This window comes from Lepisosteus oculatus, chromosome 2 (genome assembly GCF_040954835.1).
Source record: "Lepisosteus oculatus isolate fLepOcu1 chromosome 2, fLepOcu1.hap2, whole genome shotgun sequence".
In the NCBI taxonomy this organism is placed as follows: Eukaryota; Metazoa; Chordata; class Actinopteri; order Semionotiformes; family Lepisosteidae; genus Lepisosteus; species Lepisosteus oculatus.
In genome coordinates this window covers 72,561,328-72,589,102 of record NC_090697.1, presented here as the reverse complement: position 1 = coordinate 72,589,102, position 27,775 = coordinate 72,561,328, and the positions used below count along the sequence as shown (strand labels likewise).

The 27,775-nt window shown below is 42.4% G+C and overlaps 1 protein-coding gene across 9 annotated transcripts in view; it reads left to right on the top strand.

Moving 5' to 3' along the window:
- The window catches only part of aak1b (AP2 associated kinase 1b), a 62,996-nt gene that overhangs the window by 17,480 nt on the left and 17,741 nt on the right, over window positions 1-27,775 (top strand). For 2 of the 9 annotated variants that reach the window (XM_015364333.2, XM_015364847.2), the window contains exons 2-20: window positions 730-848; window positions 1,854-1,962; window positions 3,162-3,304; window positions 3,634-3,755; window positions 4,454-4,535; window positions 5,192-5,324; window positions 6,262-6,365; window positions 7,344-7,423; window positions 8,659-8,816; window positions 11,739-12,013; window positions 12,541-12,885; window positions 13,385-13,581; window positions 14,225-14,418; window positions 15,397-15,510; window positions 17,384-17,479; window positions 22,582-22,686; window positions 23,070-23,171; window positions 25,616-25,819; window positions 26,708-26,815. In XM_015364333.2, coding sequence (XP_015219819.2) covers window positions 730-848; window positions 1,854-1,962; window positions 3,162-3,304; window positions 3,634-3,755; window positions 4,454-4,535; window positions 5,192-5,324; window positions 6,262-6,365; window positions 7,344-7,423; window positions 8,659-8,816; window positions 11,739-12,013; window positions 12,541-12,885; window positions 13,385-13,581; window positions 14,225-14,418; window positions 15,397-15,510; window positions 17,384-17,479; window positions 22,582-22,686; window positions 23,070-23,171; window positions 25,616-25,819; window positions 26,708-26,815 — 2,790 coding nt within the window. The remainder of the gene's footprint in view (window positions 1-729; window positions 849-1,853; window positions 1,963-3,161; window positions 3,305-3,633; window positions 3,756-4,453; window positions 4,536-5,191; window positions 5,325-6,261; window positions 6,366-7,343; window positions 7,424-8,658; window positions 8,817-11,738; window positions 12,014-12,540; window positions 12,886-13,384; window positions 13,582-14,224; window positions 14,419-15,396; window positions 15,511-17,383; window positions 17,480-22,581; window positions 22,687-23,069; window positions 23,172-25,615; window positions 25,820-26,707; window positions 26,816-27,775) is intronic. The other 7 variants (XM_015364713.2, XM_069183019.1, XM_015364402.2 and 4 more) reach the window with 6 other exon arrangements.

Below are 27,775 nucleotides of genomic sequence, written 5' to 3'. Positions count from 1 at the left end.
TAATTTGTCCATAGTTATTATCTCTGCTAGAATACACAACGTTCTACATTCAACACCCAACAGGTAGCAAGTCTGATTAATAGCTGTGACCTAACTAGCATACTAAAAATGTGTCAATTGATGGATTCCAACAAAATTATTGGACTGCTCTTCTCAAGGCTAGTGAAGTTTTGTATTTTTAAATACTGTATTTGTAGCTTAATATAATATTTTTAAAATGTTTTTTTTAAATGTAAAAACTGCTTCCCAGAAGCGGTGTCAAAAGCTGTAATCAATGTTTTTGTGCTGGGAATGTTTCAGTGGCTGTGGAACCTCACCTTATGTCGTATATTATCCCAGGTGGGAAATTTGCTTTGCAGGCAGATTAAAAGAAGTACTGTACACAATGCATGATACACTTAACACAGCCTGAATCAGTTAACAAATAAAAGACATTCATGCATAGGATTAAAAATCAAGCCAGAATCTTTAAATGCTCTCGCAGTCTAAAAACAAATAAAAACGGGATTGTCAGTGACTGAAACAGATACTTAAAATACACAATGAAAACAAAATCTAACTATAAATTACTTGTGCAAAGTGAGCAGGTTAATAGCTGTGGAATACAAGATACCTTTATTCTATACTGCTTGAATCTTGGTAGTCTAGGTTGATGCATTAATGGATGGAGCTCAATGGGGTGATCATGACATTAACGCTTGTCACTTGGTCCCTTGTGTTTTTCTACAGGAGGCTTTGCGATCGTGTTTCTCGTGCGTACACACCAGGGTGTGCGCTGCGCCCTCAAGAGGATGTATGTCAACAACGAGCATGACCTGCAGGTGTGCAAGAGGGAGATCCAGATCATGGTGAGGCTATGGCTAAAATTACATATTTCAGGGTTAGAAAGAATCAGCATTGATGAGTGGATTTCAGACCACTTTAAAATGTACACAGCAATGTGTTAAAACTCCAATGTTCACCACAAAATAGACAATTTCCAGGTATGCGCAGTGCCATGTCCTGTGATTCAGAATGAGGCAACAAGCCTTCCGGTGACGTGTGGCCTTATTACATCGCAAATAAGAGGCTTGTGAATGCCTCTTTTAATCCAATAGAAGTATTGCTCTTGATTTCCAGATGGTTTTGCCAACAAATACTACTTGTTAACTCTGCATGCAGATCACGTTGGAACATTTCTGTGGTGAAATGTCTGCTGCACAACCTGTATTTATTTGCTTGTACGTCACATTACATTAGTCCTGGCAGTGACTTGTGAGCCGCATCGCATCGTAATTCGTGGGAACTTGAATGAGAGCTTGGGACAAAGTTCACGATATGGTGCTTAATTCGAAATGTGGATTTTTTTTATACAACATCAATGAATTGATTTAATTGAGTAACTCTTGTATTGTATTGTATATATTGTACTATTATTATATAATTCGTTACACTGTGGCTGTGTTGTGTGTGTTAAGCTGCTGTTGCACTGCAATTTCCCTCACGGGATCAATAAAGTATCTATCTAATTACCGGTCTGAGAAACTGGGGATGATAGTTCCCCTTTAAAAATGAAATCAGATGAATTTCTCCCTAATAACTTCTTTACAATTTGCTCATTACACACTTATAAAAAATGACTCTGAAATTCTGTTGAAGTCAGATTTGTCATGAATTATTCTTGGGTGTGGGGGCACATGTGTAAAATCTGTACCTGTCATTTATACTCCTTTGTGTTTTTTCGCAGAGTTTTGGGTCAGTGTGTTTGTACTGTGTCTTTGGTTCTTGATTGGTTTGTCAAACTGGGAGACTGCGGGACTTGGAGTACTGAATTCCCAAGCCCTGCTTGATAATCACCCTGTGTTTATGTTCAGAGAGATCTGGTTGGGCACAAGAATATTGTGGGCTTCTTGGACTCCAGCATCACAGCAGTGGGCTCAGGGGATGTTTGGGAAGTTCTCATTCTGATGGACTACTGTCGTGGTGAGTCCCTCGTCCTGTGCACCAGTCTGGGCCTGCTTTGTTGACCCCGTTTTCTCTGTCCCCCTATATATGTATATTACCCATCCACCAATCTCTCTGTTCCTGTGTCTAGCTTGTCGGATTGTCCTGCCAAAACTCAGTCTGGCTCTTGAGTTTGTCTCTTGTCTTCCTTTCTAACCCTTGGTATAGACCTTGATTCAATGGCATTCTTTAAAAATCAATGAGGTTCTCATTAATCATAATTAGTCTGCACATTTATGCTCTAGATTTTAATTGCTTAGGTTGTATATTTCTGTGCCTTTTGTTTGATTTATTGTGAAATGAGACGACGTGAAATAAGAGCCACTATAGAAAATAAAGATTATTAAATTATGTGGATGTGCTAAATATTTTTTACATTTATGCAACAGATTTTTGTGTTTCTGCTTTTCATATCTCAACCCCTGTATGCTTGTCTGACTCTTAAGTCGGCCGGTCTTCAGTCTGTGTGCAGTGTCTCTCTCTCTCTGCCTCTCCTTATCCTTCTGTGATTGTGACTCTGTGTCTCCTCTGTCTGCCTAGGCTGAAAAAGCCACTGTGGAGCATACAGTACATCTCCAGCCCAAGTCAGGGATAGAAGATTAAAATTAAACATTTTAAATAATATATGGCATGCAATATAACAATGACACACTTTTGCTTGTTTGCTAAATAATGGATGAAAATCTTTATAAAGAGTAACAGCAGCAGTCCGCAGGCTGTGTTTTCATACACGGCTTTTACTTTTTGTGGTTCTTCAACAACAGGTAGCATCTGCAAACACTCATCAAGGCATCAAAGTGTGCGGTAATAGTTAGGAGAAAGGCATCTATGATAAAGTACACACAATAGAAAGTCTATTCTATATAAAATAGTCTATTTATATAAAATCTGCTCTATGGAAACTACTAAAACAGAGTCACATTTGCCTTTGTTTTTTTAAAGGCAAAAGATCACACCCCTGTTTTATTTCAAAAGAATTTATATTGTGTTTTTGAAGATTACATATAGAAAATTGCCGATCAAAAGAGATTTTTTAACTGTCTTGGCTGTCTGCTAGCTGGTCACTTAGCGACCTCAGTTCTTCACTTGATTTGAATGCTGTGTGGTGCCTTTGCTCTAGAATGGGCTCTGCATTCATTCAAAGGGGTTGTTGACCTGTTTGCCCGTGTGTCCCGCAGGAGGTCAGGTGGTCAATCTAATGAACCAGCGTCTGCAAACGGGCTTCACCGAGACGGAGGTGCTGCAGATCTTTTGCGACACCTGCGAGGCAGTCGCTCGGCTACACCAGTGCAAGACTCCCATCATCCACAGGGACCTCAAGGTGAGTGTCACAATCGCTCAACACCACCCTGGACTCCCTGCTCACCAGTAATGTACTGGAGGAAGTGAGGGATGTGTGTTGATTCCACTTATACTTGAATTCCACCCATATTGTCCCAGTACATTTATACCTGTTTTCAATCTTCCCCGAGAAGAAAAGAGCACATTGAAGGTTTTAGAGCAGAAATGCTCCTTTAAAAGGCCCAGAACTTGGCTAAAGCTTTTCCTTTTGGTTTTATAGGGATATAGGATTGGTTTCACACATTCCAGTTAGCGCTAGTCCTGGACTTGAATTGATGACTGAAGCTCCCACCTCCCTTTTCTCTACAGGTGGAGAACATCCTGCTCCATGACCGAGGCCATTATGTCCTGTGTGATTTTGGCAGCGCCACAAACAGGTTCCAGAACCCTCAGAGCGAGGGGGTGACCGTTGTGGAGGATGAGATAAAGAAGTGAGTTTGATCTTTGAGCCCAGACCAGCTTCACCTAGGGGAGGAGAGGGGAGGGGGGGTGTTAAGTCCCGAATGGCAGGAGGCTGAACACAGAATGGGCTGTACTGTAAGTAGTTTCGACCAGGGCATCTCTGAATCAAATAGCTCTTAGGATTAGGATGATCAAACCGAAAAGAGTTGCGTTTTTTTATCATATCAAATTAAAAAAGTATTGTAATTACAGTATAGTAGTTGTAAAGAGGATGTAACACAAAGAAGTTCAAGAAGGTAACTGTGTCAGCATGCGCAGGCTGCAAAGGAACAAGTAAAGGTTTATTCCGTGCTGAAAAGAGAAGAAAGGAAACACAATGTTTTGGCTGTGGGACCTTCTTCGAATGTAATTTTAGAAAAAATCAGTGCATTTATTAATTAACGTATACTTTTTTGTTGTTTATTAAACTTGGCCAAGAAGACCAATTGAGTTTAAATCCACTTTCAAGAGACACCAGGAGTGTATGGATGGGGCAGGAAGCTCGTTTCAACCTCTTTTAGAAAGGAGTTTTTATCTATATCTAATAGATGTTGTGAAAGGTTTTCTGATAATTTGTCCTTAATCACCTGAGTTAATGCAGAAAGTTCTCTGAGATCTGTCAGGTCCTCAATGTCGACATGTTTAACATGTCATTTAGAATGAATAAATTGTCTTTACTGTCTCTCAGGTACACTACCCTGTCATACCGGGCACCCGAAATGGTCAACTTGTACAGTGGGAAGGTCATCACTGCTAAAGCAGACATCTGGGTGAGTGTCCAGGCTCCACTGACCCAGATCCAATGGAAGTGACCTCTTTTGCCACAACAATATCCTTCAGTGTGCTGTGAAACTCATTCAATTACTCCATGATCTTTGAAAGGTTCTGGACGAAATACTCAAACAAGCTAACAAGTGCTGTTTGTCAGCTTAGTGCTTGGTGTTGTGCTGCATGTTTAGCCCGCTCAGGTACTGTAAGTATGTCAGGCCTCAGTATAGAAAGTGAAATATTTCCTTTGATGTTTGCTGCTGAACTAGGTACGCTTTGCCTTGAGAAAGCATTTAGCAGTGAAGCTGGTTAGTTGACTATAAAAAGTGAGTGAAAGGCATGTTTTTCAGATGTTGTGTTTCTGTGGTTGTAAAACGAAGTCTGTTTTCCCATACTGTGGCTATCGGTGCTTTTAATTAAAATCAGTGCATCACGGAGGGGGAACAAGACTTCTCTTGCTTTGTACTTTGAGCCGTTTTAGTCTTTCTGAGCAGCGGGCTGCTGAAAGTAATACATTGGCTTTCCAGCTCCATTAACAAAATCTGCCCAGGAGCCTTCCGCCTGTGAAATAGATTTACGTTCAGTGTTAATTGGGAGTCTGTTTCCTGTATGTGCTCTTGTAATTCCTGTGCTGTGTGTGTATGTGCATGTGTTCCAGGCTATGGGCTGCCTGCTCTATAAGCTGTGTTACTTCACTCTGCCCTTTGGAGAGAGCCAGGTGGCCATCTGCGACGGCAGCTTCACCATCCCTGACAACTCGCGCTACTCCCACGACATGCACTGCCTGATCCGTGAGTGCCCGCACTGTCTCTCTCTTCCAGCCTGTCGTTGTCACGTACGCTCTCTCTGACCCATGTCCCAGACAGCTTGTGCTGCACCCTCTCTGATGCATGCTGCCTTAATTGTCAGTGTTGTCATCTGTCTCTTATTGTGTCTCCTGTCCCATACACACTGCAGTACTACCGCCATGTGCACAGCCTGACCAATGAACATCTTTCTCTTTTTCTTGAGTGTTTTTCTCTCATCCTTTCTTTGCTGTAACTGAGGCCCCTGTGGAATTCACAGGTTCAGAGCCTGAAAACTCAATGTCAGTCATCCCTTTAACCAATAAACTCACCATCCAATGACTAATTCTGTAAGTTTCCCATTACAATGTGTGACAACGCCTTCTTCACGAATCCCCCATACCGCTATGTTTGTCTTTGTGATATTTATCCTTCTCTCCCTGGTTTGTAGGACATGCTCCATTTCACTGAGGGTATTGCTGTCTGTTCTTCTCTGATGGTTATCTGCCCTCTCAGTTTGTCTGTGTGTAACTTCCCAGACTACTTGATGGCTGAATTTCTGGCGATATTTTTTTTGCAGTTCTTCTTTTAGTTCTAAAGTTCTTATGTGGGGTCCTGATAAAATATTATATTCCCCGTTCCCAGTTTATACTTTTATTTTTAATACACCAACTTGTTCTGGTGGACAGTTTTGTGCCATCTGTGTTATAACTGAGAGATGCCTGTTTGGCTCTAAAAGTCACGTATTCTCTGACTTGTGAGATCAAGAGCATTGAACACTGTTCCTGTGACAAATACTTGTAGAAGAAATTTAACGTTGTGCTCCAGGGCTTACAGATGTTACATGCAGTAGAAAAACAGGAAAACTTTAATGTGATGACTATATTCATTACCGTTGCCTTTTAGCTTTTTCTAAATCCTTTCCCGTACTGTTCTTCTACAGGTTACATGCTGGAGCCAGACCCTGACAAGCGCCCTGATATCTACCAGGTGGCCTATTTTGCTTTCAGACTGGCCCGCCGTGACTGTCCTGTCCAGAACGTACAGGTACCCCTGCTTTATCGTCTCTGCCTGGGAAAATACAGTGCCAGACAAACCAACTGCAAAAAGCTTTTTTTGTTAGAAAATATTTGGACTTAAGCCTTCAGAGTCCTGTTCTATATAGTCATATGTTCTTAGTGAAATAATCCAGACGATTTGCATTAAATGTTTGCTGTTAGCATATGTCCTTTCATTTTCTACCGATTTACCAATTTTCTTAAACAGTTGCATAGAGCCCTGTTAAACCAAACGTCACCAAGCTAGTGCCACTTATTCCCATTTTTAAACAATCTGGGTAACCCTCTAATGAAATTTGTCATCATGTCTTTATAATCTCCACATGCCTGTGCTCTGTCTTCTGCCAAAGCAGGAAAAAAGGTGATTAACAGGAGAAATGAGGTACTCATTAAACATTAAACATGCTTTTATATTCAGGGCTTTGGACAAAACCCCAATATTCATAGCTTTACTCAGTGACACATATTTTCTGCAAATTGGTAAGCATCTGTTTCCTTGTAGAGTGAATGAATATGTGAAGGAATATACATAGGCATGTCACATAGGAAACATAAGAAGATTTGTGAACATCAATAAAAGGTCATATTCAAATAGTTTACAGGATAAAAATAAACAGGAAACAAATTTTAAAAGTTAGTGAACATAAACATTATTAAGAATATATTGCTATTCCTACAAAGATTGTTCCACAGGATGGTTTTTAGTTCACTCTAGTGTTTCACAGTGTGAAATGGTCGAGCGCTCCTCACGATCCGAATTCCCATATTTCGGAAATCCGTCAATTGACCTTTTGCACCTAATTATGAAACCAGTGCCCCTGTGCTGGAATGACAGCAGATAATTGATATGGCTGGTACTGTCACTGTTGGAAATGCACTGCTATACCTGTATATTCATCTGGGAAAAACCGAGGAAGCTGTGCAGCAGCCCTTTTATCCAATAGTCCTCTCTTTCCTATTTTTCCAGAACTCTCCGATTCCAGCTAAACTCCCTGAGCCAATCAGAGCCAGTGAAGCTGCGGCCAAGAAGAGCCAGATCAAAGCCAGGTGAGCTCGAAGGAAGGGATTAGGGCATAAGCACTGGAGGGAGTCTTCTGTATCGGAAGTTGATGGATTGTCATTGGCTGCCAAGAGTTCCATCCTGCACAAGTCACATGCTTGTGTGCAGTCAAATGGTTGCGCCTTGCTTTGTCAAGACAAGAATAACTTGATTAAAATGATAACTTTAATCCAACCAGTTTCCTCCTACTTCTTGTCATTTCCTGGGTTGACCAGTTTATTTACTGATCTTTTTTAGTACACTGGCAAGGCAGACTTGACAGTACAGAAGGATGACTTAATCGACTAAGCCTGTTCTCTGTGTTCATCAAGACAGGGTTTTTAACTGCCAGATGATGGCACAGCCTGCCACACTTGTATCCACCTTTTGCTAGCAGAATTTGCACATGTAATTAGGCAGTACACTCTTCTTTTTTAGCCAAGTGCCACAAGACATTAATATTTTTAACAAGCACATTACTTTTTTACTGTTACTGAAAGCAGTATCAGGATTATGTCTGAACACATTTGTATAATCTTGTAACCCATGCTGGAAGCTAAAGATGAACTATTTTCCGCACCACAAAGAAACTGGCTTGCGTGCACATGGTGTGAGCTCTGCTAATTTCAGGAGAGCAGAATAATTAACAGTATCCTGTAAACCATGAAAGGGTGCTTAAATGTATAGGTGTACCAGAGACTGGACACGAACCCCTAAAGAACATGGAGGGCCAGTGTGTCTGCAGGTTCTTATTCCAGTTCAGCTCTTAATGAACTGAATCATATTATTATTGATTTAATTTGGCCAATTTAACAACTTTTACCAGTTCTTGAGGTGTAGCTGCATTGATGAGACCTAGTAATCCTGCAGAAACAGAAGTCCTGAGGGAGCAGAACTGGACACCCCTATATAGAATGTATAAGTGCTTTGCAACTGTTGGAAACTGTCCCTCAAATATTTACATCCCACTGATATAAACACAAAAATAGAAAGACTAACAAAGCTTGGACAAATGTGGCTAGGGGTTAGGGTATAATTTGTTAATTGGGTTAAAGCAATTTTACTGGGTTAATCATGAACGCCTGTATCGTACTGCCCATACCCCTCGTGCAGTGTGTGAGTATTTATTCTCGAGCTGCTCCGTGAACACTGTGGATCTAAGCAAAGTGCTGCTTGTCTTTTTGTAGTTTGTGATGCAGCATAATGTCTTCCCATCTCTCACCGCATGTCCCTCTCTGCCTAGGCTGACGGACCCCATCCCGACTCTGGAGACCTCCATCGCCCCTCGCCAGCGTCCCAAGGCGGGGCAGCCGCAGCCCAATGCTGGCATCCTGCCCATCCAGCCCGCCCTCACCCCTCGGAAAAGGGCCAACGTGGCAGCCGGAGCAGTGCAGCAGCCAGGTACTGCCGGCACGTCGCCCCACGTGGCTCTTTCCAAGACCACTCTTTCTTTTTCCACTTCTGCATCTGTGGGCTTCACACAGTCAAGGTCTTCGATGTGCGTTTCGCTCAGCACAAGTCGAAATCCAGCTCCCCCGAGCTTTTATCTGCAGCTGGGCCCCCTCGCTGTCTGTGCTACGGGCCCCTGCAGGGCCTTCGAGCCTCCTGGCTAAGGTCTCACACCAATCCACTACTATATCCAGTCTGATTGTCTGGTTAAATGGATGAATGCTAAGAACATAAGAAAGGTTTCAAAAACAAGAGGAGGTAATTCGGCCCATCTAGCCTATTTGGTAGTTAGTTGCGAATTGATCAGAGACTATTCTTTCCAGTCCCGAAACATGAAGCAAATCCATTGTTAGTCCTCAGGCTTGCAGCATATTGAAATTTTATTCTACCTATGCATGCTAATCCTTGATTAGGGGGCCTTGAGTTGTGCACAGCCTCATTTGTAACCGGTACTGGTGTCCCTGTAGCTACTCCACATTCTTTAATCTTAAGAAGCTATTAGGATATCAGCACGGAGGCTGTAAATAAGAAGAGAATGAAAAAGTAATACTGTGATATAGAAATATTGTGGTAGAAGTATTTGCAATTTATAAAAAAAAAATCAAAAACTTTTTGAGAAATGCTCTGAAATACTCTTGAATCAAGGATATTAGTAACACAGGGATGCCTGATTAAATAAATGTCAGTAGCCCTGTACTCTGCTCTGTTTAATCAGTATTCTAATATGCATGATTTTGGATTAATAGCTATAATAGAGATTATTAAAGTAATGCAATTAGAGGATCATAAATAATTGTATAATTAGTGACTTAATGTGGAGGTTATATTGAAATTTTGATTCCAAAACCAGGTTGTGCAAAACACAGGTCCCTACCTATATATAGAAAATGTAATTCATTCAAGTAAAGATAAGTGTCTGCAGTCCTCCTGGCGCTGGATTTGAGATACCTGATCTTAACACTGCTGCAGTGAGTTTTAGTTTTGGACAAAGTGTATCTCTTACTAAAAATAGATTCCAGCAGTGCATATGGTGTCTTCTTCAGCACAGAAACCACTGATGTGTGTTGGGCTCATGCAGTGCCACTCTGCAGTCAGTGGGAGAAATAGGGTAGGAATACTTAAGTGAGCTCAAATTACTTTGATAGGTGATAGTGATGCCAACAGCGATCTCTTGAGCACTGACATCTCCATGTGTCTGTGTCAAGGCAATTTCTGTCTATCAAAGGCTCTTAACTGTGATTTTAATGCAATTTAGATGTGGTGTTTCTGACATAAAGATACTGGGAGAGCATTAGAACTCTGGTTTGAGGATGGTACCCCAAAAATTGAGTTCTGTACTGTAAGTATTTTATGTTCATTGCTTAAACATATCAGATAGCTAAAAAAAGCATACATTTTATGTGTTTATGCTTGCTTTTAATAGATGATTCAAGTTATAAATAAAAAAATAAATAAATTGAATATTTTTTATACTTGATCTTGAAAATATATCTCCAATTAAGACAGCATACTTTATCTTAAGCATTTGTGTTTTTTTTATGCTCTTTGATTTCCATGTATACTCACCTGTTTGCTCATTACTGTTTTAGGCTTATTTCCCGTTTCCCATCTAAACCTATGGGTGTTTGTCCTAATGCATGTAAACAAAGGATGTAACGGAATGAAACTAAGCACAGAAAAGGCCTTGCAATTCTATACAGTTCAGCACAGTGTGGTATAATTTGTATTTTAAGTTTTATTCTTTCTGTTTTCATTTTGTTAACTCCAGTCTTTATCCTGAACAATGTTTTCTGCTAATGGTAATACCAGTCCTGGATTGGGCTCAGTATAAAGAATACACTTTATCCCTTGTATCTGTTTAAACTGCTCTTTCTCTTTCTCTCTCTGTGAATGTAAAATAAAAAGAAATCCTCATTGGTGTATTCCTGATTTATCTTGTCCTGAAAAGAATGGGAAATCAATCAACTGCGAAAAATGACTTGCTGTGCACGCTGCCGTGCATCACTGAAATCTGGTTTGACAGGGAGTTGAATCGCTCTATGCCACTGGGACTGAAATGTGCATTTTTTGGACTGAGCCCAGTGGAGGGCCTGGGGAATTTGGAAATGTGGATCATTGCCAGGCAGGTTCAGCATTGGAGAGTAGGATAAGAGAGAGAAGGAGAAAGGACAAAAGAGCTTTACTCGTATCTCATCCTGCTTTGGTGTGATGTTCCAGTTGTCCAGTAAAAAAAAAATGCATTGAGCGATCTTGACTTTTAGCCTGCGGCATGGCCCTGCTGTTTGCGATGCTTAATGAACTTCTTGTTAGAATTCAGTCATCTCTGTATAGACCTCTTTTAAAAGAATGGACAAGACAAACAAGGCAAGGCCTTGAGATGTTTTGTGTCAGAATATTAGTTGCTATACAGAATTGTGTATTCTGTAAATTAACAAATTAGATCAACCAGGATTATTTTAGGATTTCTAAATGAGATAGCCATGTGGAGTTCAGTCTGTGTGTTCACTAACTTTCCAACACGTATGGCATTTGCTCATGCAATTTCTGATCTGTACAAAGTAGTTTTTTATTACTGTTCAAAACTTTACAGTTTCAGCTTCCCAGCTGTGCTACCTCTATGTGAACAAAGGATTCCGGGAGCTGAGAGGAGGGAACTCATATAGTTCCTATCACTGGCAATGATAAAATGATCTAAAATTCCATGTATTCAGGGTAAACCAGCTTGTATTCCATTTGCAATATTTTTGCAGCCAGTTTTGTGGGTGACCATTTCAAACAACTTTCGAAACAACTGATTATTGCGTAGTTGAACATGCCTTACTGTTGAGAACATAGTGAAAACCTACACCTACATTCCTACTCATTGTTTTACAGTTGTGACCCTGGGGGCAGCCCAGCCAGCCGCGATCATCCAATCCCAGAAAGCTCAAGCTTCCCAGCCTATTTCTGCACAGCAGCAAGCTCCACCCTCCCAGCCACAGACCACACCTGCTCAAGTGCAGGCAACTCCCCCTCAGGCTCCTCCCCCGCCCCACCCCCAGGCCACACCTCAGCATCAGCAGCTCTTTCTGAAGCAGCAACAGGCTGCCTTCTTCAGCCCTCAGCAGCAGCAGCAGCAGCAACAGCAGCAAGCACTCCAGGCTCAGCAGGTGGGATGTTACAGTGGTCTCTTGCACAGGAAATCCCAAATTATTTTCATTATGAGACCTTTCTTCCAAGTTGAGACATACAGGAGTGATTCTCCATAATTTAATCTGATATATTAGCGGGTGGCCCATTAATTAGTAGGCCAATGAAGTGGCAGCTCCCACTTTTTTCTTCCTTCAGTATTATGTCGTTTTTTTCTCATTACTCTTGGATCTGTTTTATTGCTGCAATGTGTCTGTACTGTGGCTCTATATACTCTGTTGTCTTGATTGTTCACTGAGATCTGTGGGTGCTGTCTGGAATTCAGCTGACTGACCGTCTCTGCTGAAATGACCACAGAGAAAACAAAAACCCAAAGAATGAGCTCCATAGACTACGGGTCCGAGTTGAATTATAAGTTAAAGCGCAGCACAAATCCATTTAAAGAACCTCTCCCCTTTTTCAATCCAAATCATTTCTATAATAGTATCTGCTTTGCCATTTCCCAGCGTTGCAGGTCTGCTTACTCCTCTCTGTCTTTAATTGGCAGTACCAGGCCATGCAACAGGCAGCGCAGCAGCAACTGATACAGCAGCAGATGATGCAGAATTTCTACCTACAGCAGCAGCCGCCTCAGCCCCAGCAGGCATCGCAGCAGAGGCAGCCAGTGCAGATCCTGGCCCCACAAGCGGCCGTGCAGCCGAAAGCCAAGCTGAAACAGCAGCAGCCCGTTACTCCAGGGGTGCCCCAACAGCAGCTGGCTGCGCCTACCCCCCAGAAACCGCTGCAGGCTCCCACCCAGCCACAGCAGCCGGCCGCCGCCCAGCAGCCCCCGACTGCCCCACCACAAAAGCAGCCCTCGCCCCCGCAGCCTGCTGCCCAGCCTGAGCCGACGGTAATACAGTCACTTCTCGCTGGTGGACGTGCACCAGTTTACCTTTGCAAGCAGTCCAATGGGGGAAAAGCAGGGAGTTAGGAGGTGGTTTATTGTGTTGTACCATTTTGCTGCAAACCATTTGCTACAGATTTCCTGACTGCCAGTCTTAAACTAGGCAAAGACATGGTTTTACTATGGCGATCACCAGTGGTTGCAAGCTGGGATATTCTTGATCAGTAATGCGTTCGGTCACCACGTGATTTCACTGTCTCCTCTTCCTTGTCTTGGATTTGTCTGCCTGCTGCGTTTTCTGCCTTCCTTCTTGACCCTCTATATTTGTCCTTACTGTGTGTGTTCACCCAGCCTCCCCAGTGTTTTTGTGTGTTGGGACAGCAGAATCTTTAGCCCCCCTACCTAAATGAAAGCACTGGAATGTTGTGATCTGCAGTGCCTGTCCGACCTTTTTGGTAGCTTGTCAAACTGTAGCAGTTTATTCACCGTCTCTTCCTCCTGCCAGCCTATTCCTCCAGCCCGGGCATCTGGAATGCATAAGGTTGGCTCTCTCACGCCCCCCTCCTCCCCGAAGGCAGCGCGGGGGGGGCACCGGAGGATCCTGAGTGATGTGACCCACAGCGCAGTGTTCGGGGTGCCCATCAGCAAATCCACCCAGCTGCTGCAGGCTGCTGCAGCCGAAGCCTGCCTCAACAAGTCAAAGTGAGCACGACAGACCTAGGGGCTTATCTGGATTGCTCCTTGGAGTGTAGAGTGGTGTGGGGAAGCTATTCCTGAGTTTCCTGTCAGGCACTTAAAACTTGCGTCCCCCCCCCCCGCCCTTTCAGTCCAAAATTTTTGCATTCATAATAGGCAGCATGGGTCAGTCTGAACCGAGTGTGAAACTACTCCTGAGCACCTTTTGGTTTCAGATATGCTACAAACTGTTGCATGTCTGTGATGAACTGATGAAGTGTCCGAATTTGAACTAGTGATGAAAATGTGAAACCCCAGAATTCCTTTCATTTAGTAGCCTTGTTATATAATTTAAGGTTTCCATGTCATCTGATAAGGCCAGGTTTAGTTTATTTTTGGGTACCATGCAACATGACATCTACTCATGAAAATGCAAGAGAGGACACTCTTCTACAGCAGTAAAAAGGCAATAGCAGCAACGCAGAGCAGTGCAACAGTCTGCTGGTGTGAAGCAGAGGGTTCCGTTGTGGGATCTGGAAGTGCAGCAAGTTCAGTGAAGGCTGAATTTTGCATGGTAAAAGCTGGTGCCTCCTGACACACTTTAATGGCCTTTGGTGTGTGCTGTTATGCCCACTCTATTGCTTTCCTAACCTGTCTATCTGCTCCCCAGATCTGCGACCACCACCCCCTCGGGGTCTCCGCGCTCCTCCCAGCAAAGTGTTTACCAGCCCGCCGAGCCCCCCGCCGCCCCAGCCCTGCGCAGCCCCACTGAGGTGTCCACCTGGAACCCCTTCGGCAACGACAACTTCTCCAAGCTGACCGCCGAGGAGCTGCTGAACAAGGACTTTGCCAAACTCGCTGATGGTAAGACATCACTCTGCTGGGCAGGAGCTTTCTGCCATGTGACCCTATGATATATAAATAGAGTGTATATGCTATACTACTTACCTCAGTATGTGTGCAGTATATTAATAATACATTAATGTATTATAAACATAGTCATCTGGTAGTATACATTATTTACAGAGAGGCATTTTGCCCACATTGATAAGTTGAAAACTTTTAAAAGAAGCAAGCAAAGTATTCATAGTGGATCTGAGTTCACTAGAGTTTTTTGGAATTCTATGAAGTTTCTCTTTAGTTGAATCATTTGTTGAACCGATTTGGTACGATTATAATATTATTTGATATTAAGTTGAGTGCACGTATTTCAGATTTTTTTAGAAAAAAAAAGTAGCATCTCCTAATAGAATTAGGGCAGCAGTTTTAGGTTTGTAGAACACTCAAGATATGTCTTTAGTTTAGTCATTCTGATGTGAAGACAAAGAATATATATCAATTTAAAAATGAATATTTTGTTAAACTATTACTAAAATGTTGATTTTCAAAAAAGGGTTTGTTTGAAGAATTCTTACTAAGGATTATGGGTCAGATTTTCTAATCAATGTATCGGTCTCATAGTTTGTTGATTTCCTGTTTAAAGGGAATTAAAAGTCAGTAATATTTTCAGCACTTGGCACAAAAATCCAGTTTGTAAAAGAAGGTGAGGTAGCTGATCCTATTATTCCAGGATTAATGAATTTAAGAGAACCCCTTTGTCACAAAGTTACATTGTAAGTGAATCTTTTTCTCTTTTTATAAAACCTTTTTTCTCTGGAGTGTGAAGTCATTCCTTCTCAGTTCAGTTGAAAACCACTAGTCAAGGAACAATGTATGAAAATGTGGAAGAATCAGCAGCACACCTCAGCTTTCACCTTGAGTTGACAATATAAGGTGAGACACCCTGGAATGACCTAGTTGCCTGTGTCATTGCTCGTCCTCTCTCCCCCTCTGGGCTGACAGGGAAGCCAGCAGAGAGAGTCAGCACTTCCACGGAGAACCTCATCCCTGGACTGCAGCCTGCTCCCACGCCCCCTGCCACTGCCTTCCCTGTTAAGCCGTTTCCTGCCGGCACAGGTAAGACATTCTGTCACTGTCTGTGTGCCTGTCTGCCTCTGTCCTTCCATGCTGCTCCTCACCCTGCCTCCCACAGAACAAGCACTCCGAACCAGACACAGGTAAGACCTCTCTGAATGCCCTTGCCCTCCATGTTGTCTACAACCCTTTAATAGGCACTTATCTATCTGTTTATATCCTCTTACTCCTCCCTGTATGTTCTTCCTTCTCAAAGTGTCTTGTCTTATGTAAGGTGCATCTGTTCAGTCACTGAGCTAGGAACAGTTCTCAGTGGCAGCTGTCGATGTACTGTGATAAAATCTGTCTGTGGTGGGACACCTCAGTGTTTGTAGTTTTCCTCTTCATGATCGACGCAAAGTGCGCAGTGTACTGAAGGGGAAATACTCTGGCACAAGGGCAGGAACAGCTTCCTCCCTTGAGGTTCTTATTGACACGAGAGGCTGTATACTTTCCACAAAGGAAGGTTTCAAACTGCACACTTTCAGTCTACTTCTGTAACTTGCACTGCTCTTCCTTCAATTAAAAAGTGGGTGCATTTCAATTATTTACAGCATGGTTGGTTTAACTTTCTAATATCTCACTGACTTTCCTCTCCTCTATGGGTTGCTTTGCAGTTCATGCAGATTTCTGTCCCTTTCTTCTGCATTTTTAACCAGTCCGGCTGCAGCCCTGTTCAAGCACTCTCATAAGAAACACTGCATTGTCACCCAAACACAAACTACAATAACAACTCTTTAAACTTAACTAGTGCTTTTCGCCCCAAAGGATCCCAACAAAGAGAAGAGATCCCACTTAATCCATCTCTGAGTGGCAGATTCAGGCACTGGTCAGCCCCAGTACACATCAGATGAGGAGGGGGAATAAGACATTGCTTTACGAGTTGAGTTAGGAGGGACCTTTCAGAAGACCAGACTGTACAAGCTCAGAGCGCAACTTCGCGAGGAGACCAGGGTGAACTCTCTAACTAAAAGTGCCCTGGGATTTTTAATGACCATGTAGTCAGGATGTCATTTTAACATCTCATCCAAAAGACAGCGGATCCTGCTGAACACTGCCATATTCTCTGGCTTCTGTTCACTCTGAGCACCTTCTCATTGTCTCAGTAGCTGCAGAGGCCGGTTTGTTTTGTATAATACAGCAACCATTTTCTGTTAGAAATAATTTTCCAGAAAGACAGAAGGCTCCTTTCTTGAAAAATTCCTTTTGTGCAAGTCCTTATTTTTCCTTTTTTAATTTATTTTAAGGAATGACCGGATTCTCAGTCTTGATGAACCATAGAATTGCTGTTTTGGGAGCTCAGTTTTTTGTTTTATTAATTTGCTATTTACGAAATTAAGCAGTTGCCACAGAAACAACGAAGATCTCGCCAGCCTTTATCTCCCTTACATGTGGGATATGCACATTCTCTAATAAAGAGAATGGATGGATTACTACTGTTAATTTAAAATTTTGGCAATAGAATCAGGCCATCCACCAATCAGCCCCTTTTGCTTGAAAGTAGAAATTTGATTTCAGTGTTTCTTGATTTGAAAGGTTTTGAGATGACTAATGATACATACAGTTGTCAACAAAAGTGGTGATAATGCATCTTATGGGGAACCAGAGCTTTATTGTGAAGATTCAGCCACTTCTGGCTTTATACCTTTTGTCAGTGTTGACAATGTAAGATGGGTTACATCAGTTACCCACATTAGTAAAGTGGGATCTAATATTATTAATATGTTGCTTGGTAGACTTGTGTGATGAATTCTTTCTATTGTGTGTCTTTCTGCACTGCTTTTTTAAAATGCTAGGTGCATTATTATAGCTGGCTTCACCTTTCCGTCCTCTCTCTTTCCTTCTTTCTCTGTCTCTTTGTGTGTATCGTGCTTAGCAGAAAGGCCTGCTGATATTCTCAGCCTGGACTCTGGTGGTGGACTGTTAAGCGTTCCGGATCCCTTCATCCCCCTGCCCCTATCAGATACCCCAGGTAACAACCCTTCCCCCTCAATACACACTCGGGGCTGTGCCACTGAGAACACCAGAGCATCCAGACCTACAGGTGTAACTGATTGTGATCCTGTCTTGCTGGCCACTTCATCAGTACAAGTTTGTACTTTAAAGAGCCCATTACAAATTGCATTGTATTCTAGCCATGATTTCATAATAGTTTCTAAAATCTCAGTCTCTTAATACCTGGAAACAATCAAGTAAAGCACTGATTTAAAAGGATTTAGCGGGATTGAAAATCATTTAACTATATTCCCCTCCAGGACCAACATTTGCCATCTGTGTTTCCTGTGATTTTGTCTGATGTCTGGCTGTGTTATTAGAATTTCTGAGTCCAGTTTGACTGATTAATATTACCTGTCTCTACATTACTGACATTCCTGTTTTATTTGGGTGGTGTTTCATTGAAAGGGTTCATTCATTAGCCTGGCTGGCCACTTTTTTGTAGGAATATACTCTGGTACTGGTCTCTTTACTACGCTGGTGACTTTGAATTCTGTGTTTGAACATAGCCTGGTGCAAGGCTCATTGCTCATTGGCATACCCTGTGCTCTTATGAAAGTGATAATGAAAAGGTTTTCCTGTATGGTTTCAAAGGGTGATTGAAATGCATGAACCCCCAAACACATATGAGGCACATTGTAGATGTTTATGAGGTCAGGGCCAGGCTAAGTAATGTGAAGTGCTTTTTTTCTGGTGGTAATGTAGAACTTTCTTTAGGGAGCAGCTTTGGCAAAGTCTCTTTATTTTCCGAATGTACCTCCAGTCATAGAAAGCAGTCTGGATCCTCCTGTGGAAAAGATAATGGATAAGTATAGTGTGTGCAAGCTCCTTCTGTCCTTGAAAAAAATACTTGTGGTAAAGGCATCTGTTAAAATTTTTATCTGTAGAGGATACAGATTGAAGCTATGAACTTTTCTAAAGCATACAGATAATTCCAAAAATTTTAAAATTCTAAAGTATACAAATAGTTGAGGTCAGATAAACCTAAATGTCCCTTTTAAGGTTAAACCCAAGTAAATATACGATTTGTAAAAAATGCAGAAATGTGCACTTGGTGCAGGTTAGAATTAAGTGGGAGAATTGTACAGACAAGCTGTGAGCTGAAGATATTACAGTCCTAACATCCTAGTTCCCTGTGCACACAGAGCTGTGGTTTATAGGTGTTGTTAATCTCATTGACTTTCACCTTGTAGTCCTATTATTCAGTGCTATTGAGCAGTTCTGTGTCTTGACTTTCCTTAGCAGTATGAAAAGGCTGTAGGTAGCAAGCTTCAACTGTAAATGGGGGTTTCAGAGGCAAAGTATCCAATAAACACAGTTGGTACTCAGGTGTGGGGGGGCAGCCATGTTTGAGTGAAACAAAAATAAAAAGACGCTTAGATCATCAGCTTTTTTCAAAAGGGAAAGAGTAGGCTGTGGCTCAGTTACAGTCTAGCTTCCCACATTGAAATTTGAATGGTTTCTAGCTACATCTGAAGAGTCTTATGTAGTTTTTTTTTCTTGATTTTGTTAAAGACAGTGTTGATGTAGCTATTGTTCTGTCAGGCTGTCCAGGAATTGGAGATTTTAGCAGACAATTCAATATAACAAAGTAACGTTCTGTACTGCTTCATGTACACTCTATCGGAGTTCAGAAGCCTCGTGTGTGGTAATTCCATGCAGTAGGGGGCAGCACTGATGGCTGAAGGTATTCCCTGTTACAGCTCTCAGCAGTGATCTCTGACCTCTTTCCCCAGTGAAAGGGGCTGGGGGAAATCTGTGCTGCGCCCTGTTTTGAGAGCCCCACCCTCTTGTCCCAGTACCCCAATCAGCTCTGAGGATTGTAAGTATAGGAGAAGTTGTTTGGGGATCACATGCACTGATTGACGTTTGAATTTGGTGACACTAATGCTGTGTCATTAATATTATTCACATGGGTGAGACGTCTGCCTTATTACATCTGCTTTTACCAGACATTTCATTTTGTTTGCAGTTTGTATTTTTGTTTTCTTCCTTTGTTGCTGTCGTTTTCTTCCTGGACTCTCATCTGCCAGGCTTAGAAACTGGCAACAACATCGATTCCACAAGGCAAGATAATAATAAGTGAGGTGGGGAGAAATATCAGTATTTCACAGGAATTTGTGCACAGTGCTACAGCAGTGCTCTTCAGAGCATTGTGCACTACTAGCATATAATCCTCCCATCTCACTTCCATGTGATCAGTCCTTGAGGAATCTTTCTTGGGCAATGTTTTGTTTGAACAGCAAATTTCCAGCAACCTGGCAATAGCAGCCTCAGCAGAAACAGCAGAGGGGAGTGACATCAGGAAATGAATTAAGTAGAAAGCAAAATAACAGGGTAAAAGCAGATGGGGAGAGTTCTTTCTTGAAATGCAGCTGAGCAGTAAAAACCTCAAGCATGCCTACCTGTTTATATGTACCATGCCTGGCCTGTCAATGACAGATTTATGATGTGCCAATGTTTGGAAAAACTAATCTCCAGTGTACTGGTCACATTTTTGCATGTGTAGGACTGACTGGGATCAATCCTGGAGCTCACTAACTTTTGTCTCATGTTAGTCTACCGTAGACTTGTGTAATCAGCATGGTGCCATGAAGAACTCTTAGAGTCAGCGGTGATCATTGAGGACCCGTGTTAACTAATTCCCTTTGAACATCTTGCCCATTTGGAATGAGTTTTCCCTTGTGTGTTTTGTTGATCGTGGATATGTGCATGTTTATAGGAAGTTTAAACAGAGGGCAGTCTGAAAAGTTAACCACGTGGTTATTTCAACTGAAACAAGCAGCATCTGGAAGTGCTATGTACAGAGTGACTCAGTACTCCCTTTGCATGATAGTTTGACAGCAATAGACAGCTAACAGGGAAAATTGAGTATTTCATTTTTTGTTGGACTGACTAATGTCACTGCAGTTTATGGTGTTATTTTTTAATATAAATAGACCACATTATCACATTTAGTTTTAATTATATGAACAAGCTAGGTGGTTCAGTGGTTAAGATAAGAGTTTTGTTAGTAGACAGATGCTGCTTTAGGCGATTCTGGGTGGCTGAATCATGAGTCGCCCTCGGGTAATGACACCATTCCTTGTACTCCAGCCTTTGAATGAAACAAAGCTGCAGTCCTGCTTGTAGCAGCTGTACAGTGACAGTTGTGGATGCATTGTTCACCAGCTAGTTCCTGTATACTCCAACTTGGATGAAAGCATTGCCTAAATAAATCATAATTAAATAATCTAAATAAAGCCTAAATAATTACCTAGATAATTCAGGTGCTGTTGCCCCTAATTCAGCGTCAACCCACGTTAGAAACAGCTGCTTTGTTCCATAATAGAATCATCTACTGAACAAGACAAAAAATTAGGTTTCTTTACACTCAACTGGCCCTAGAAAAGCATTACCTAGTGTAGCCATTCAGAACTGTGATCATAGCAGATTGGCATTACCTCATCGTATGAAACAAGTCTTCTGGTTTAGCAGGTAGAATCCAAGCTGCTTTTGTCCTTGAAGTCAGTCTCTCTATCCAAATTAGGTCAGACTTTGAAATTAACATAGGTCTCTTGAAACATCCAGTCATGTCAGCACTGCAATCCTGACTGCTATGAATAGGCATGGCGTTACTGAACTTTGCGTTTTTCTTGTTACAGAATTCACTCCTGCAGTTCTGGATTATATCCAGCAGGGGCAGCTGCTGTACGTATGGACGTACCTGTGAATTACTTCCACCTGCTGGATTTAATTTTTACAACTGCTAGCAAAAATAACATTACAGTATTGCCTTTTTGCAATCAGATTGTACAATAAAATTAACAGATTTAACCTCAGAGCTGGCTGTTCTCATACCATTCTAGACAAAAATATTAATTTCTCTGCACTTTTAATTTTGAGCATATTCCTGGTTGTAAGTTTGTTTTACTTGCTGTTTACCCTGTTGGAAATTAGAAATATATACTATAATATGCAAAGGAGTTAATACTGCTAACAGGAGGCCTATAGATGACAATTTTACAAGCTTTAGACACTTGTCAAGTGTGAACATATTAATTCCTTAATAAATTCATATACAGATGTGCAGCAAAAATGCTGTTAAATATTTATTTTTTTAATTTATCATGATTTGTACTTGAGCCTGCAGCTTGTAAAACCTGAAATGGGTTATAATATTTTTCACATTTGATTTATAAAAAGAATTACATGTATTAGATCTGGACCTGATGTGCAGGTGTATGTAGGCATAGCAGGTATGTGATCAATGTGTTGTCTATGGCCATAGTTGGCTGTGTTTCACCAACACCTAATATTAGATGGCGTGTGGCTTAGCAGAAAAGGGGAAGACGTCAAAATTTTCAAAAAGTCTATTGTTTTGATTAAATGGAAAAAAAATGTGAACATGATGCACACCTCATATTTTTTAGATATTCCCAACCTGAGTTCAGGTTTCCGAAAGAACACCACATTAAGTTCACAGGATTTAATATGAACCTGCGATGTTCTATAGAATGTGCCTGGAAGAAAAGATACAGAACGAAGATCAGGCTGTACGTTCCCATTAGAGTTCGAAGTCTGCGGATTTCAAAGCAAGGCCACCTGAATCTCCATGAGCCTGTCTGAGTGGAGTGAACAGGGCAAGATGGATAAGGAATGGGGACTAGATTATTCTCCTGTTCCCTGAATGTACAATTCCACCATTCTGCTACAAGCTTATCCTGATAACTCCGCTTCTTTTTTTTTTCTTGCTGGCTTCGCTCTGTATATATGATTATTATTCTTTCTGCAACCTCCATCTTGGTCTCCGTTTCTAACGCTTCACTTTGTTCTCTTTTCCTTAATCCCTCCTATCCTTGTTCTGCTTCCTCACTCTTTCTCCCCTCCCTTCTGTAATTCTGTTGCTCTCAACCCTCCTTCCTCTGTTTATCTGTGTTCATTTCTCCCTTCACTCTTCTCCCCGAATTCTCCTAATCTCTCCTGCCCTCCTCCGTGTCTCTCCTGTTCCTTCTTCCTCCTCTCCGACCTCCCTGTGCACCTTTCCCTCTGTCTCCTCTCTCCACGCGTTGAAACTCTGTCTATCTGGGTGACTCACAGAGAAGCTGATCGAGGGGCTGAAGTCCCCCGAGACCTCTCTGCTGCTTCCTGACCTTTTACCCCTGGCCGACCCCTTCGGCAGCTCAGCAGAGAGCTCCAACAACGGTAACTGCTCTGTCGCCTGCCTTGCTGGCCACCTGTCTGTCCGAATCCCATTGGCTGCTGGTGCTCCATGTTGCTGTGGGAGACATTGGCGTGCCTCAGCCTGCTTCTTTGTGGTGTCTGTGTGCAGTTTAAAACTCAAGCTGCCGGGTGATGCACATGTTGCTAATGTGGTGCAATGTGATAACCGTGTTTGCATTATCAATCTGGTGGAGTACTAACTGCATGGAAACATGAACCCTGAAAATCTGTCGTCGAATGCCTACACCCTACCCCCGCATCACTGCGAGCCCAAGAACTTCCTCTCTCTGGTTCCAATGCTTCGTCTCTGCTGCTTCGAACGTGGTTAATCCATCTCTCTCTCACACGTCTCCTTTCTCACACAGGTAAGGTGGAGGTGTGTGTGGATTCGCTGATCCCAGGACTGGAGCCCCCCCAGCCTCAGCGGCTCCCATCCCAGAACGAGTCGATCTCCTCCAGCTTACCAGGTCAGCTGACGCTCTGTGTAGAGTGTTAGGGGTGCTCACACGTCCCGGCTGTGGACTGGTTCATACTTTGAAGACCTGACATACAGATCATGTCTTAATCCAGGTTTTACCTATCACACATGCTGCGGGTGCTCCCAATATGACTTCATCATATGACTTCTCATACAGTCGGCTAGCTCAGCTGACACTCACGAGGAGAAAAACACATCCTATCCAATCCTGTTTTCCAAGGCTGATCTTAAGAGATCCTTAACATGAAAACGTGAACCTACCTTGGTAATTCCTTTTGATTTGTTTCTCAAGCTCTTCATTTGCTGTTCTGACAGCTTTTTTTGAGACAAGCTTCGACAAGTTTGCCACAAGCTTTTTTAAATGGTGAGCTTTGCACAGACATACTTGGCCGATCTGGTGAAAGCTATCCCACACTGGTAGCAGAACTACTGTTAATAATTTACAAGATGAGTGAATGCATAACCTGCTTTCCTGCACAAACCTGGTACACTTTGGTTATTTAACCAAGCGTAAGCTTGAATTCTTGTAAAAAGAAATGGCAGGGTAATCGGTATTTAATCAGTATGTTTTTCTCCTGTCTGTGAAATTGAGTGAAATTGCAAATCAATGGCCCCAGCTATGTCATGGTAGAGTGCTGTGTGTATTTTAGGCTGTACTGGATGGGGATGTGTTTGTATGTGTGCTTCCATATAACCTGTCCTGTAAAAGTGGACTGATATACAGTAGGCAGGTGGTTTCCTTACAGGTCTTCCTTCCACAGGCAGATCTGTACGTCCTCACAGGGAGTTACAATAAAGCAGTCAATGAGAATCACTAATATATCATGGTAAAAAGGGCTGTTGCACTGTGCGGGAGGTCGACTTTCGGGATGAGGATTTCGTCAGATGCGCCTGTGTTCTTTTAGACTGTGTGTTTCTTGGCAAGTTGTCAAGGGAATCCGAGCAGTTGAAATTCTAAAAGAGGATTATAATAGAATTTTGTTTCTTAAATTTCAGTTACTAGATATCTGCAGGGATTTGTGACTTTGAAGACTTTTTCAGTGCCCTTTGAGCTGAGGAAACTTTCTTTTTCTGGAATAGATTTCCTTTCTCTGATGCAGAGTCCACACAGAGAAGGGAATCAATATGGTCAGCATTCTGTACTTATTGTACTTTAAACAGCACCATGGATTTTAGCTGTCCACTTAATCCTCCTGGCTTCATTTTGTGTTTTAAGTTGATTTAATGAGTTTGTGTTGGCAGATTGTCTTCCGGAAACATTTTACAGCTACCCCTGTTACTGTATATTCAGTAAAGGCATTTTGCTTCAGGAACGAGTTAGAATAGAATTGCAGGCTCATTCCCCATTTCAACTGCATCAGATGCAAAGAAAGCTAAACAAGATCATTTTAAAAGTCCTGTGCAGTGTGGTATGTTGTTTGCAAGACATAAGTTTGCTAAGGTGATTAGTAATGTAAGCTCTGGTCAAATAAACGCAGCCTTCGATCAAATGCAGGTGTCAAAATGTCAGTTACACCTTTCATATTTATGTATTTGTGTACTGAAATAATTCAGGGTTGGGAGTGAACTCCCACATGATAAAATGTAGCACTGTGACACTGCTTGGCCCTCAGTCCTGCGTCCTGCTGATACCACCTGGACGAATGAGGCATTGTCTGGCTTTGGGCTCAGCTCTGAAAGGGAGGATATTTGCTGATTCCCTCTGAGTTTCGGTTCAAAACCCCGTTTTCAACAGCTAAAGTGTAGTGGTGGAGCAAAATCTTACCAAACCTTTCAAACTAAATGGCTGAAACTTTTATGAATTTTAATATGAGCTACTTGTATTTAATTTAACAGTGTATACTACAACTCTTCTCTCTGTACTCAGTTTTTCCTTTATTACCTTATTACTTTATCTATGCAAACCTTTATTAGGAATACTGTTGTCGAATGCTATTGTTTTTACTTTTAGAAATTTCGGTTTCTTACATTCCTGGTTGTTTTGTCTTAAGGGTCTTAGTTAAATTAAAAAACTGTGGGTGTTGGGAAGACTATTCCACAACAGTTCCTTTGAAATGGACAAACTCCGATTTCAAAGATTTTCGCTGGCGGTTAAAAGACTTTGAAGATCATTTGACAATGTTCAAAATCCTACATGGTTGGAATGCGCGAAGCCTGGGGCAGTTTTGGTGCGGTACTCGGTGATGTTGTGATAAAAAAGGCTGGAATGGATAATCTGGGGAGCTGGATTTGTTTTCGGGGGCCCATGGGAGGGACGGCCCTGTGCTGTAGCTTGTTAGGCCTCACGACGGAAAAAGGAGGGCTGCATGGAAGGGTACTAACTCTAACAGGCTTCTTCTTCTGCTTGAGCTAACATCTTGTTTTACTTTTCTTTTGTCCATCTCTGATCCTGCCTTAATAACCCCCCCTACCCCACCCCACCCCCTCCCCCAGACTCTCTGACTGGGGAGGACTCGCTGCTGGGCTGCTCTCTCCTGCCTCACCCTGCTCCTTCCTCCTCCTCCTCCTCCTCGGGCGCTGGACCCTCCGCCTCCTCGCCTTCCTCCTCCTCTGCCTGTGCCGCCGCCCCTGCCGGTTCTGCTGCCTGTCTGGATGAGTTTGCCCCAGTTTCTCTCGCCTCCGCCCATCCGCAGTCGGGTAAGACTCACACGGAACCCCGCAGGGGGGGAAATAGATCTGCAGCCACGCATCGTGAACTTTAAGAAGTAAAGTCGTTTCCACAGTGGGGACGTCTCTGCATTGTCCATCCAGAGTTACCTTTGTGTACATACCTTTTAGCATGTTCTCTTTTTTCCACTTGGCCAATAGTAATTCGAGCAAAAGCTGAAAGAAAGCTTTTAAAATAATTACAGTATCATTATTAGCAATTGCCTTACTATTGCTTCACTATTGTAAGAACTCCTCTTTGTTTTGTTACACAAATCAGTTCTGTAGCCGTTTGCTTGCTAGCAATAACCGCTGGAAATAACCCTGTGTAAATCTGTCCACAATAAAAGTTTTACCTCTTTTTTATGTGGCCCAAACAACTGGTTTATTAGGCACCACTTGAAAAGAGAAAAGGATATTCAGTCAAAGCATAAAAACCACTATATACTTACAGTAGACTGCCCATCATGAATATAAAATGGGTTCGCATTTTTTGCTTCAGTTGAGGATTGTAAAAGGGCGAGTGATGCCTATGGTTAAAGCACTTACATTTTTAGTCTAGAGTGTGGACTGTATACAGTAATGCATACTGCTCATCAGGGATCTGAAACTAAATTTGAAGAGGAATAATCCCCAACACCTGACATTCAGTCCAATGACTCAGCATTAGTTAGAACTTGAATGATATGCTAGCAGGGTAACGGCCTCCCTGCACAGCAGTATCATGGAGTGCTTCTCTTATACAGGGCAATCGCTCATAGTCTGACTGCCTGTGCTTCTCAGTGTGGCTGCTCTGCACTGGCAGTGCTGCCTCCTTGGCCCTGTCCCCAGCACTAACACCTCCCCTCCTCCACCTCTCTGTCCCTCCTCCTGCTGCAGACTCCACTTACCTCATCTCGGGCTTTGATCTGCCCGAGAACTCGGAGAAAGGCACTGAGGACGAGTTCGACCCCATCCCCGTGCTCATCTCCAAAAACTCCTCCCAAGGTAAGGCTCGGATTCCCACTACCTCCCTGCCCCGGAAGGGAGGGGATCCGGCCCCAGCCCCCTCCATGCACACACGATTTCCAGCAGGGGAAATTCCTCTTTGAGAAAATGTACTTCCACACCGCCCATAGAGAGCGAGTGGGTTAAACACCCCCATTGTGTGCCCTCTACAGGCTAGCTGTCTAGTCAGGGGCCTAAATCTGTTTAATCAGTATGCTGTCAGACTAATTGGCGGCGCGTATTCTCTAGTCTATCCCCGATCAAGCAACAAGCAGGTGCTTGGCCAGTTGTTTGTCATGCCCTCCATGCTCCTAACCAAAGACAGTGATCACTGTGGGCAAGATTCACACCTGTCTTGAAAGGCACACCCTGCTTCGGAGTTCAGAAGAGCTCTTTTTATTCATACCAGTTTGTAATTAAAAACATTCCACTTTCCACATATTCCACATGTTCATTTTTAGAGGTTTTCCAACTACATAAGGCTCTTAGTTTATTTTTTGAGATCATGTCCTGTAGACATTCTGCTTACAAGATGAATAGATGTTTTCACTGGCCTTCAGCTTCTAATGCAGAATGTCAAAATAGTAAAGGGTGACTATCCCCACATTGCATATGTTTTGTCAAATACTAGGGGTCATATTTTACTCATGTTAAAAAAAAAAATCATATTGTTTCCTTGGGAAGTCTCTAGGCCTATTGTATCCTGCTGAACACTTTTGCAGATAAGGTGCTATCCCCACAAATTCCAATACAAATTTCAATACAGTACCAATTGGCACACAGTGATAATTAAATATCATTACTGGCGGCTCTATTTTCTTTGTTCAATATTATATTGTGGACATTTTTCTGGTGGAGCATGTCTTTTAAAAGAGGGAGGGCAAGTCTTTTTCTTGGTGTCACTTCCCCACTCAGGACAGTGGGAGCAAAGTGTGAAATTCTAACTTCTCCCTTCTTCCA